The sequence below is a fragment of the Lissotriton vulgaris genome, chromosome 10 (assembly GCF_964263255.1).
Source record: "Lissotriton vulgaris chromosome 10, aLisVul1.2, whole genome shotgun sequence".
NCBI lineage: Eukaryota > Metazoa > Chordata > Amphibia > Caudata > Salamandridae > Lissotriton > Lissotriton vulgaris.
Window position 1 is genome coordinate 803090471 of NC_141698.1, and position 13558 is coordinate 803104028.

At 49.0% G+C, this 13558-nt stretch overlaps 1 protein-coding gene across 2 annotated transcripts in view; it reads left to right on the forward strand.

The window, feature by feature from the left end:
• LOC147688813 (ATP-binding cassette sub-family B member 5-like) overlaps positions 1 to 13558 on the forward strand; it is a 973135-nt gene that overhangs the window by 833256 nt on the left and 126321 nt on the right. For both annotated transcript variants that reach the window (XM_086941722.1, XM_086941721.1), the window contains one exon: positions 2792 to 2995. In XM_086941722.1, coding sequence (XP_086797848.1) covers positions 2792 to 2995 — 204 coding nt within the window. The remainder of the gene's footprint in view (positions 1 to 2791; positions 2996 to 13558) is intronic.

Genomic DNA, 13558 nt, shown 5'->3' on the forward strand with positions numbered 1-13558 from the left:
AGGTATGGGACGGCAACTACCACTCGTCCACCCTCCCCCTCACGAGCGGGGTCCCTCAGGGATCCTCCCTGAGCCCTACGCTTTTTAATGCGTATATGGCCCCCCTTGAAGACGTAGTGACACCATTCGGTATGAAAATAGTGAGCTACGCCGATGACACACAACTGGTCGTCTCTCTATCCCAACTAGACGACCACCCAGACAACCTGGCTAACTGCCTCACTGATATCCACGGTTGGGTGTGTGCATCATCATTAAAATTAAACGGCTCAAAAACCGAAGTGATGCTCATGGGTAAACAATGGGTGACCATCCCCCCAGCGGTCTGGCCAGACGTGTTCGGGGAAATCCCCATCCCGAAACACGAAATTAAGACCCTCGGAGTCTGGCTAGAACCCGACCTCTCAATGAAGACGCATGCGGCCAAAACTGCAGGTACTTGTTTTGGGCTTATGCGCACTACCAGCAGGATTCTTCCCCTACTTCCACCCGCGTCCAGGAAATTACTAGTCCAAGGGCTCATACTGTCAGGGTTGGACTATAGTAATATGGTCTATTTGGGAGCGCCCGAGGCTACCCTGGCGAGACTGCAACGAACACAGAATGCAGCAGCCCGTCTACTCATGAACCTTCCCTCCAGAGTGTCAGCCAAACCTGCCATCAAGGCCCTGCACTGGCTCCCTGTCCGCCAAAGGGTGGAATTCAAAGCCATGTGCACGGCATACAAACTGATCAACGGTTCGGGACCTGCGATTCTCAGCGACCTGGTTACTCCATACAAAGCACCCAGAGCTCTACGGTCCGAGAACGAGCACCTAGCCAACATCCCCAAATTCAAAAGGACACGTACCGGAGGCCGACGCTTCTCTGTAAAAGCGTCCACTGGATGGAACTCCCTCCCACGTTCCCTCAGACTGGAACCCAGTTATCTGATTTTCAGAAAAAAACTTAACACCCTTCTATTTCCCAAATAAAGCCCTCTTTCCTTCTCCCTCTCATCTGGATAACAAATCTTCATAGCGCGGGGGATGCCCTCGGGTCACCAGGCGCTTTACAAGTCGCTAAATAATAATAATAATAATAATTGTCAATGTGGTTTTACAATGAAGATGTAGCAAAGTAAGAATATCGGTCCAAGGTGTGTTACTGGATAGTGTAAGTGCAAAGCTGGCTCAGTGAAGAGGGGTTAGACTTCAATAACTAACAGAATACCAGTCAGTTTTTTTTAAATCTACAAAGCCCACTTGATCTATACAAAAATAATCCATATAAAGCCAACTGTATTCTTTTAGCAAATGGAAGTGCGAGCCCAAGATAACGGGCCATAGTATACCAGGTGATTATTAATGTGTTGGCCCATTGGTAAAAAGGCTAAGCGCTCACTACTGAAGGTGTAATCTGCATGTAACAGGTATCCATGTTATAATTTGCATCCTATTATAACCTGGTAAGACATGGGTTGGAATCCTGTCACAACTGACTCAATTGGTCATCTTTATGAAGTCAATAGTATTGGTACTCTGCAGTTTTGTGGTAAGAGCATCTTTTCCTAAAGCAGAAAAAGTCAATTCATTTTTGATCAGCATGGTTTAATTGGCTATTTTTATTGTTATTGATTGTATTAAGTCTATGGCTGCATGGATGAATACTTATAAGGTCCAAAAGGCGAGACCGATTGCATTGTAATTGCTTGTTTTCTTTAGCCTCCAGCTATGGACACAGAAAGGTTTAAGGCACAAAGAAGGCTTAGTTTCTCTTCTACGAGGTGGTGTTAGGTCCTCTGATCTAGAATCTGGTGACCATATAGAATTTAGAATCTCAGGCTTCCGAGTTCTTCTTTCCAGGACCAGATTAAATTCCGTCTCTGTGTTTTTTCAACTGAGTGGGCACCCTGCAGTTCTTTGTCAGTTTGCTTTGGGTCGGTGTTGCTGGTCCATACAACCTACTTGCCCATCTTGCAGCTGCGGTCCGTGCAGGTGACAGCGGTGGGACCAGGTAAGGGGTTATTTCGAGGGACGATGCTGAGGGAAAATTAAATAAATAATGAATTTTCCCTCTACATCGTCTCTCGAAATCCCCTCTTACCCGGCCCCACCGTTGTTACCTGCATGGACCACGGCTGCCATCTTGACCTATTTCATGTGTCATTCAGGGAAGGGTTCCAGGTCTTTAGCCCTTCTAGCTTTCTGAATTTAGTGTGGGATGATTCCTGTGTGTTGGCCCTGTTAGTATATTAGCCCTGGGGTGTGGCAATTGGGGCAGTGGTGAACCTCTGAGAGCATTCTTTTGTGAGGTTCGTTGTTCTAGACAACCCTGTATTTTCACACATATGCTCATTGTTTGTCTTCACACATAGGCCTCCTTGTTGGCTTCACCATCAACCTGCTTTTATGTTTCCTAGAGGTCAGGGCTGGGACATAGATTGGTTGAGCTCGCAGTAGCACCTTCCTTGTCTTGTACGTGGCTCACCCTTTCTGCTCTTTTGAAGTGTTCCGCCTCGGGTACTGCAATTGGGAGCCTTATTGTCGCTGGAGGCTCAGAGGTGGACCGGGTGGAGGGGGTCTCTCTTCTATAGTTGAGGACATAATTTAAACTCAGGTATTGAGAGTTTCAAATAACTGAGCCATGCTTTGTTTAAATAGGTTGATATGTTGATAGTAAAATAGTGAGTTTGACAATTAACTCAAAATGACCCTCTTTTTGGAAAGTTCATTCTTATGCGTGTACCTTCTGTTTTTTAAATGAGTGAGTTGCTGCAGCTTAAACATTGATATTGTGTTTTGTCTTGAAGGCTACTGGTTCCAGGCTTGGCCTAATTTCCCAAAACATTGCCAGCATGGGACTGTCGGTGATCCTTGGCTTCGTGTTTGGATGGGAGATGACGCTGCTGATCCTGGCCATGGCACCGGTCCTAGCAGTTGCTGGAATGCTTGAAACCAGTGCACTCGCTGGCTTCGCCAACCGAGATAAAAAACAGCTTCAAAGTGCAGGCAAGGTACGATTGTTGTCCATTCACTTCTTTAAAAGAATGCTTGAATAAATGTACTGTGCGTGTTCATTATATTACAAAATATGCAAGACACAACGTTGTGTTTTTTTGACCATGTTAAAGGTCATTTTCAATGTTGACTTTGGTCATTAACTGGGACATATATATTACTGCAGTGCGATATAGAAGCTTAGCGTTCAGTAATAGCATCTTACGTGTCTGCCATAGTTAAAAAGAGAATGTTATCTTAGCACTTTCACTAGTGTCAACATTTCTCTCAGAGTATTGTGGTCTAAACCGAGTGCCTACAGTTGCACTACACTAGCAGTAAAACGTTTGCTTTCATGAGGTAGCCCCAGATAGTGTTATTGTTCTCGCAAGTTAATTTGAATCAATCACATACTGTGGCACAAGGCTAGGCCCAGCTTTTCTGATTTCGTTTTATGCTTCACTATTCCTCACTCTGGGCCTTATTTGCAGTTTGGCTGACAGAATTACTCTGTCAAGCACGTGGTGGATTTCACGTCCACCAAATTACATGTGCGTTATAGCCAACAGCTTTTGTAATACGGCAGACAGGATAGCCGCCACGTTTTGACAGAGAATCTCGTCCTTCGGACTCCAGATAAGCCCCTCTCAGACAAAATTCGAACAGTCTTTTGTTCACGTCCTCCTGTTCGCCGAGGCAGGTTAGTAGGACTCATCTTTGTCACATATATTACCAGTGGCGATTTCTTTATTGAGGCGTGGGAGCAATGCCTGTGCCCCCGAGCCCCATATTAATAATAATTTTAACAATTGCATTGTTTATCAGCTTCAGAACAGAGTCAGGTGAGAGCCAGCAGAGTCGGACGTGGGTGGGGGTTGGAGCTTGAATTTTTGAGTGTAGCATAGCTGTGCGTCCTTGGGGTAAAGTGTGCATGTCGAGTTGGACGGTTGCCTTGCTCTGACCAGCCAGACATGCACACCTACTATTAGTTAGTATGAATTTTATTAACTGATCGATTCATTAAAATCATTACAGTAAAAACAATAGAGCTTTGGGTGCAAAGTGCAAACCCCATTATTATTCATAATTCATTTTTGCTTAAAACGATTCATTAAAACGTTAAAATGCTCAAACTTTAAAGTTTTGGGCAGCTTGGTGGTACCCCTTAGTTTCTCTCGGGGGCCGCCCTAGTTGCTTCGACATCATTCGGTATGTCCGTTGCAGGAACAAAGTTGCATTCTTGTGACTCCTTTAAGGGATCCTAATCAGGTGCGTACATTTCCCTATTCTCGCTAAGTTCATTGTCGTTGACTTGGAGAAGCATATGGCTGAGGCCTTTCTGCAGGTCTTTGCCCCATTGACAATACAAATCGGCCAGAGAAGACGCCTGCGGTCATTGGTTAGTTTAGGGCAGCAGCACAGAAGATGCAACCAGGATTCCTTCCTAAAGGAGCACAGCCTGCAGTCTATGTTTTCCCCCTAATGTGCCCATGTTGGATTGAAGTCAGTGATACGTAGCGTTATTAGTTTTATAAAAAGTATTTTGCAACGGACTTTTGGTGTCAGGGCCTCACTGAGATAGAGTTGGGCTTTGCCCGGCATGTATGATTTGTTCAATGGCTCTAAGTTGGAGCTAGAGCGGAGGGCTTTGATGTCTTGTGCAAAGGATGTTTCTCGAACTTGCTTGTTTACTGCTCTCTTCCAGGCTGTAGGTGAAATTTCCAGGAGTCTCAGACTAGCTGCCTCTATCTTCAAAGTATTGATACTGAGGCCCAGTTTGAGATTCCAACTGTCCCTACCTTCTCAAAGGTGGATCTCAATCGGTGTCTTAAGGAGTCCACTGGGGCCCTCAGGGTCCTTAGGTATAACTTTATAAGGTCCCCCTGGCACGTCAGGTCTGGCCTCTCAAGTCCAAGCTACCGTCTAAGCTTTGATTTCCTGGCATCCCGAGGAGCAAGCAGTACTGATTTATACGCTTTAGCTTGGGCTTGGTTAAAAAAGACATCTACTGATCCTTGGAAGGCCAGGTGACCATAACTGATGGCTGGAAGCAGTTTTGCTTTTAATGCTTTCAGTATTGGGGCCACTGTGGGTCTCAGCAGATGTTGACTCAGCTTTCTTAGCGAGTGTATGACGTTCCTGGCCTGGAAGTTCAGATGTTTTCAGTGAATATTTGCATTAGCCCAATCTGAGAGCCAAACCCCAAGCTAGTTATAGCAAGCCACTGTGCCTATTTGCAGACTTGAACCCTCGCCTTTGTGCAATGCTAAGACCCCAGGGTGGGGGATAAAATCCACAGATGCATGTCTCCAATGGAGCGTTGGCAGCCACTGACCGAGCCAATCATTGTGCTGTTCTCATGCTGTTTTCAGCAAGTGTGCAACATCTAGATTGGCTCAGGAGTCAAGGGATGTGACTGGAAGGCTGAGTTGGTGAACTCCCATGCACGCCTGGAGGCAATCACAAGTGTTCTCCCCTCCGACGGACCAGACAACTGTGAGTGTTGGGGGGGGGGGGGGGGGTTACATTCACAGCCACAAATCTCCAAAGTAGCGTTAGCAGCTGTTTACAGCAGGTGTGCAATGTCTAGACAATCACAAGTGTTCTCTCCTCCGACGGACCAGACGACGGTGAGTGTTACTAATTTTTAGCTCTAATTATTAAAAACATCTGACTTCGTCCTGGTGGAGAGTTACTTGATAAATCAGTATGTAAACAGTTGTAAACCTGTCGATCTCTTAGTTTGCAACTGCAAGAATGAACCCCAGCCATTAAGTGGCATCTAGTCAATCTGATTTAGGGCTCGTCCTGCCCTGACTGCACTACTGTGCTGTATGCCTGAGATGCTTTGAGCTTTATTGTAGCATGAAGAAAGGTTAAGAAAGTGAGATCAATCTTTAAACAAGAGGCAGGTCCAAGTTTAGGTTACCAATAGGAGTGTTTAGCATTTACTTTAACATGAGAATAAGTCATACTTTGTGTATAGAGAGGAATGAAACTTAATTTTTATTCCAAGGTGTCCGATCTCTAACACTGGGGGGGTCCACACTTCACTTTTCAGCAAAGATGGATGCAGTTAATCTTTAGCACAAGCCATGTCAAGCTTTGTTTATAAGTGAAGAGCTGGGCTTCAGGACTCTTGTGATCTTTCCTCATTTACATGGAGTAGGAGTGACCGGTCTGAGAAGGACCCTGAGGCGTGACAATATACAAAGACTTCATCTCACGCGATACGCAAGGCTGGATGTGCCGCACACCCGTCTTCACTCCCCACCTCCATGAAGCAGAGCCCAATAATGGGCTCGGGTGTCTACAGCGCCCGAAGCTCGCCCGCCCCCACTGCTGCAGGGTGTAGAAATGAGCAGGTGAAACCGCTCAAGTGAACGGTTGTGAAGTGAACTTAAGTGAAACCGCAGCTGTCTCCATCTCTTCACCGAGAATTACAGCCTGCGCCATGTAAATGTAAATGTATTTGAGCTTATATAGCGCACAGCTACCCGCAGTGGGTTTCCCGGCGCTTGCTTAGGGAACCCGTCCTGGTATTCCCCTGTGAGATAACCCCGGCAGGGTATCCACAAGGTGAAAGCCAGGCATCCCGCCGCGAGGGGCCGTTGCGGAGAGTACCATGAAGGACTTTGTGTGTCGTACTGACAGTGTAGTGTTGGATAGACCATCCCGTGCTGGATGTCATATAGATGCAATCAGGCCACAATTTGGGGGTACACACAGGTACATGGCATCCACCCACTCTTTTACCAGGGTGGACGCCGTCCAACCTGCTAAGAAGTTGGGCCCCACAGAAATATGCTGAATATGCTGCAACGTGCAGGCAGCAAGGAACCTTTTTTTTACCTCCAGCTTCGCCAAAGTTAATGGGCCATCAGGCCTACTTTGGTTTGAATATCCTGACTGGAGGTGACCTGGAACCTTACACTTAAATGTAAATGCCAGGGAGGGAAAGCAAAGGCACACAGCTTGTTATCTTGTTACTGGTACTAAAGAGAGGCATGCTTTTGTCTTTGTTTAGTCCTTGTATATAAGAGATGCATGCACTGTAAGAATGTCAAGTGTGTTGCTCTGTCCCAGTAGTTACACAAATAACAATTTCAATAGCACTATTTTATGTATTTTATAGAGCTACACAACCCAGTGCAGGGTGTCACAACCCTATACACTTTATAAATTGACAATAAATAATGTACATGTGTAAATCAATGTACAAGTTGAGTTACATGAGACATTGAGGGTTACAAGGTGTAAGAGTCACATGTCCTTCATAGCTCGCTCTCACTCTGCTATATTAAAAGGGTTACAATTTATGATCTACAGATAACAAAAAGATCTGTGTGTTAAAAGCTGTAACCCACTTTACTATCTCCATAAAATAAAAATCTGTCATCTGTATGTTACGTGATGTGCTTTGTAGGAGACGCATTAACCCGCTGTGCTAGTTTGATTCAAATCTGGGACTTCACAAAACACAGATCTCTCCAACAAATGCTTCACCTCCAGAGTTATCATACCATTATTACCATTCCCTGAGATTTACTGGGCACATGTACAGCTGATGCCTTAACCAATAAAATGTTTTAAAATGCAGACTTTGCAACCAATTAAGCAGAACAGATCTACTGCCATGCTTCTACTTGTTGCCAATTTGTTTGTGATATAGAGAAAAAAAAATATCTTAGTTGAGGCCCAGATTTTGCGTTGGCGTTGCACCACTTTTTTGGCACAACCCCTACGCCAAATCTTATTTTCTAAATAAAATGCACTCATTATACACCTGATAAACATGTATGAGATCTTAATATCTGATGTCACTTCTTGTGATGTCACTTCCTGTTATGTCAAGTGCATTATCGCACATCAAGACGTCATGCTCTGTGATGGCATGTGTCATGATTTCACCTGCATACTGCCTAACCTGGTTAGTCCCCTTACTTCATTTTTTTAGGACTTGTGCCCTGGATGCAATGAAGAAGTGACAGTGGCGTAGCTAGGCCTTGTGCCACCTGTGGCGGTCCCTGCTTTTGCTGCCCTCAGCGGCCGAATGTGAGAGCGCTGGGGGGGGTTGGGGGAAGGTACTGGTGTTTCCTTCGTTTGACGGCCGCACGTAAGAGGGGGGCGCCGACTCCAAAACTCGTTCCCCCAGGGGCAAACAGCCCCCCACAACCCTGTTACTACTCTTGTGTCGTCTGGGGGGCCAAGCGACATAGGAGTATAGGAAGTGTGGACCCTGGGGGGGCTTATAGGTGGGGCCTGTAAATAACCACTAAGACTACAGTTAACTTGATCACTTGGTCTCCACACCGTCGCCCACTGGCGTACGTGCGTGCGTAGACCTTATTTATTTGCCCAGGTCACATGACTGGGACGATACACGCTGGAGGCCAAAAAGACTAGAACACAACATTCCTCCCCAACAAAAATAAGAAAAACAAAAATGTCACTGAAAAGTTTCTTCAGGCACTCTCCAGAGTCAATCCCTTTTGTTACTGGTCGCAACTGGTGCCAACACACACATACATGAACAGTCTTACGTGAAGTAGTCTCTCAGGCGGCTGGATGGCACCGGATTCCGCCTCAGCTGATGTTGAGCTATGCCTCGGCTCTGGGTCTCACCTACACCGTCTTGGGATGGTGCATCCACAGTCGGTTGCTCAGAACTACATCCACTGCTGCCTAGGCTGTTGTCTTCCATTCCGTCACGCTGACTTGATACTCCGTCAGGGAATTCCGGACTCTCCGTAGGAAGCGACACATCTATGAGATCCCGGCCATTGGTGCTCTCTCTGGTCGGGGAACAGGGACTTGCTTCAGACACCATGGGAGATGCTTTGACCCCACCAGATTGGTATTTCTTGAAGTGGGACACGTTACGAGTCAGTTTCTCTCCCTCGGGTGGCTATAACTCTGGTTCCCTTGACATTGACCACTGTCCAGGGTTCTGGTTAATATGGTAGTCGAAACTTTCTGCTGGTGACGCGATTCTTTAGGAGCACCACATCTCCTCTGGCGATCTGGAGTACTTTGGCCCGTCTCCGTTGGCTGACCTGTGCATACGTCTTCCGGCGTCTAGCTTTCATGTGAGAGTCATTGGGAGGCTCAGGCCGCCATTGCAGATGGTGAGGTATGGAATCCATTACGATACGGCCCATGAGAAGATGCCCTGGAGCAACCCCGGTTGTAGTGTGGGGCGTTTGTCGGTAGCTCATTAAGAACGTGAAAATAGCTAATTCAAGAGATTATCCTTTGTCATGGGCAATTCGGATCACCTTGCTAAGCCTTCGCATAAATCTTTCCACTTCGCCATTCGCTTGTGGCCATCTCGGTGTGATTCTGTGATGTTGGATGCCTAAGGGACTTAGGTAGTTGGCTAGCTCTTGGCCTTGTAATGGAGGGCCATTGTCTGTCTTCAGCTCTTTCATCAGCCCATGTGCCGCCATGATCATCTCCAATTTAGGGATTACTTCTGAGGCGCTGGGGTTGGATATAATTTCCACTTCCGGGTATTTAGAGTGGTCGTCAATGGCCACCATGGTGTGGCGGCCGGCTTGCAGGCTGCCAAAATCGAGGCTGACGCATGCCCAGGGCGAATTCGGCCAAGGCTCCACCAGAATCGGGGCTGGTCGCGGTGCTTCTCCTGCTACTTGACATGCCACGCATGACCGTACAGTAGCCTCAACAAGGTCATCCATTAATGGGCACCATACCTTGGTTCGGAGGCGAGATTTTGTCTTGACCATGCCTTGATGGCCGACATGAGCCAATTGAACAACTTGGGCTGTTAGGGATGATGGTATCACCAGCCGGTGTCCTCTTAGCAGGCACCTAGTGTTGTCCTCGTTGAGCTCTTCTCGCACATGGTAGAGACTATCCATGATGTGCTGGAGCCTCCGGGGTCAAGATCCTCCATTCCTCCTTGGCTTTATACCAGTTTCCACTCTGCACTGCCGCTCTAGCCCTTTGCAGGCAGTCATTCTTCCTAGTTGCTTCTGCGAGACTCTCCACGGATATTGGTATGGGGCATGACCGAGCAGTGACACATCTTACGTACTCCTCAGTGTAAGCCGCGTCTTCCATTTCTTCCCGGGTAGCTGCTCGGGGATGTCACGACAGGTAGTCTGCTGGATTGTGAGACCCCGGTTGGTATTCCACCCTGCAATTATAGTTCTGGAGCTGTAGCATCCATTTTTCGATTCGTGGCGGGGGTTTTGAGGACGTCCCGGAGAATAGGGCGACCAGCGGTTTGTGATCCGTTGCAACTATGAAGGGTTTTCCGTAGACGTACAGGTGGAAGTGACGGCATCCCCAATGTATCGCTATCGCCTCTTTTTCAATCTGGGAGTATCTCTGCTCCGTTTCTGTGAGGCACCGACTGGCGAAAGCTACTGGGGCCCAATCTTCTTTTGCCCGCTGCCGCTGCATCAACACCGCCCCTAGTCCCATGGGACCAGCATCCACAGCCACGAGTGTCAGTTTCCTGGGGTCAAAAAACGCCAGAGTGGTGGCTTCTGAGAGTGCCTCTTTGATGTCCCGAAATGCTTTGGCTTGTTCCGGAACCCATTTCCAGGGAGTGGCATCCTTGGTAAGCTCCCTCAGTGGCAAAGTCAGATTGGCCAGGTCTCGAATTAACCTTCCACAATAATTCACCATTCTGAGGAAACTTCGGACTTCCGTGACGGTGGTGGGGGCGCAGCTTTTTTGATATCCTTCACTTTCTCTGGATCGGATTCACACCCTTGATCGAAAAGGTGTATCCAAAGAACTGTAGCTTCCGCTTCAAGAACTCGCACTTTTCCCTGTGCAGGGTAAGTCCCGTAGTACCTGGGCCAGTCGGCTGTTGTGCTCAGGGATTGTTCTTGCGTGTATCATAATGTCATCACTGACATTGATCACCCCTGGGATATCCGCGATGAGCTCCTGTATCATGTTTTGAAACACCTCCGCCGCACTGGATATCCCGAAGCTCAGGCGGGTGTTCCTCCGGAGCCCCAGGTGTGTTGAGAAGGTGGTAATGTTGCGGGAGGCTTCGTCTAGCACCAGCTGGTGGTAGCCTGATCGTAAGTCCAATTTGGAGAACCAGCTTGCTCCCACCATTTCTCCTATCAGGTCATCGATAGTAGGGGTGATGTGACGTTCCCGATTGATGGCGGCATTGGGGAGCCGCATGTCCACGCAGATTCGCACTGCTCCCGGCTGTTTGTGTTTTCGCGTGACCACGATTGATGAAACCCCTGGGTTGGGGCCTGTAACTTTCTCGATTATGCCCGCTGTCTCGAGCTTCTTGAGCTCCTCTTCAACCAGCGGCTGCAGATGAAATGCTATCCGGCGGTGCCTCAGAGCTACTGGCTGGACGGTGTGATCGATATGCAGATGCACCTCTTTTCCTTTGAATCTTCAGATCCCTTGGAATACCTCAGAGAACTCCGTCAGTAGTTGTTGAATTGATTCTTGATGGACGCCAAAAGCGAAGGTCACTACTCCTAGGTCTTCGGCTGCCCGGCATCCTAGTAGCATACCTTGTCCGTCTTCTGACACATAGACGTTGGTGGTGATGGACCGGTCTCAGTGTGAGATGGAGGTTCTAAACTTTCCTCGGATTTTTAGAAGGATGTCTTGTCCATAGGCAAAACTGTGATAGCCGACGGGAGTAGCACTGGCGGTGGATCCAGAGATTGGTGTAGGGCGGAGGCCATAAGGGTAATTGTTGCCCCCGTATCTATTACTGCCATGACGTCTTGGGCGCCTATCTGAATACCACATTGAGGCAAACGTCGGACCTTTCGACTGGCGGTGCCAATCATGTGCACCATCCATATCACTTTGGCTGGGGTCTCCTTCTGGCACGGCGTTCACCACCTGTCTTGGCTTGCGGTATCGTTTTGATCAACACACTCTTTCGAAATGTTTGAAACGTCCGCACGCTGAACACCGTTTCCCTTTGGCAGGGCACTCCGCCGCTGGATGTGGTGCTCCTCTGCAGTATCCACATGACTTTGGTTGTCCCGTTGTGGCTGCTCGCACTCCCTTCTTGACCCACTTCGTCGGGGTCTTGGCGGTCACTTTGTTGACCGGTTCCGCTTTTACCGGTGCTTGGAGAGCGGCCTCCATGTGAGCGGCTCGGGCCTTCGACAGCTCCGTCGTGCGCCCCAGAGTTAGTATGTCCGCCAACGACTTGCCGGATTCTTCTAGAATTCGTTCCCTCAACTTGGCGGAGGCACAGCCTTGGATGATCTGTCCATGGATATCCTCCGTGGTGTCAGCGAACCCGCACGTGGACGCTAGATTTTTGAGGCAGGCATGATACGTGTCCAACGACTCCTCAAGTAACTGTCTTGCCTGCCGGAATATAAATCTTTCATAGTTCTGGTTGGCCATGGGCTCAAAGTGTGCATTCATCGCGTTTATTAGCGTGTGGTGGTTCTTCGGGGTGACTTCCTCCAGGGTTTTGGCTATATTGTGAACATCCTTGCTTCCCAGGTGAAGAACCATGGCCCTTTTCTGATCTTTATGCACCTTTGTGGCTTCAAAGAATATTAATAGGCGGTCTACCCATCCTTCCATTTGGGTGCGAGTGACGAGGGGGAGCCCTCCACCAAGAACGGTTCGATTGGGGGTATCGTGGTCATGGTAAGTGCAGGGGCGCGTGATTGGTCGTGTAGTGACTATGCTGCTGTCCCTCTGCCGTGTCCTGACAGGCTGGCCCTTGGGATCCCCTCCTTGTTGAGACCGTCTTTTATTTGGTGGAGCCAATGCTTGATGGCTCGGGCCGACCTGGCACACCAGTGACAGTGGTGACTTCCTTTTTGGGGCTTATGGGGGCCCTTGCTTGACTGGGGGCAAGTGCTGCCTTCAGTGTAAGCCCCTCTTAGTGCTCCCTTATGCTGTGGCTGGGCTTGCATGGCCTGACTCACTGCTCCTCCCCTCCTTATTGCAGGTACTGATGCCCACGTGGTGACTGGAGGCCTGGGGGCAGACTCAGGGCAAGCAGCGCTGCTTTATCTTGGCTGCACTTGTTCACAGCAGTGTTGGAGGCCTTCCACTCCTCCCACAAGGCCACGAGGAGGCCCACCCACCTTCAGGGCAGCTCCCCACGAGGACAAGGGCTGAGATGCGGCCAGAGCAAGGCCAGTCCAGCGAGGGGCCGACGCGCCTCACCTCCTGCGCACTGCCGATGCAGCCGCGCCTCCAGGCACTCTCCAGCTCCAAAACGCGGGCACTCTCCCGCTCCGAATCGCGGAGCCAGCCGCACCGTGTGGGGCACGCCGGGCACGAGCGCTGCGAGCCATGTCAGAGCTCGCGGCAGCCCCGCAGCCGTACCTGTGACACACGGAAGGGCACGCCCGCCGTCGTCGCCAGCTGTTGTCGTCTGGGGGGCCAGGCGACACAGGAGTATAGGAAGTGTGGACCCTGGGGGGTCTTATAGGTGAGGCCTGTAAATAACCACTCGGACTACCAGTTAACTTAATCACTTGGTCTCCATGCCGTCGCCCACTGGCGTACCTGCGTGCATAGACCTTATTTAATCGCCCAGGGCACATGACTGTGATGATACACGCTGGAGGCCAAAAAGA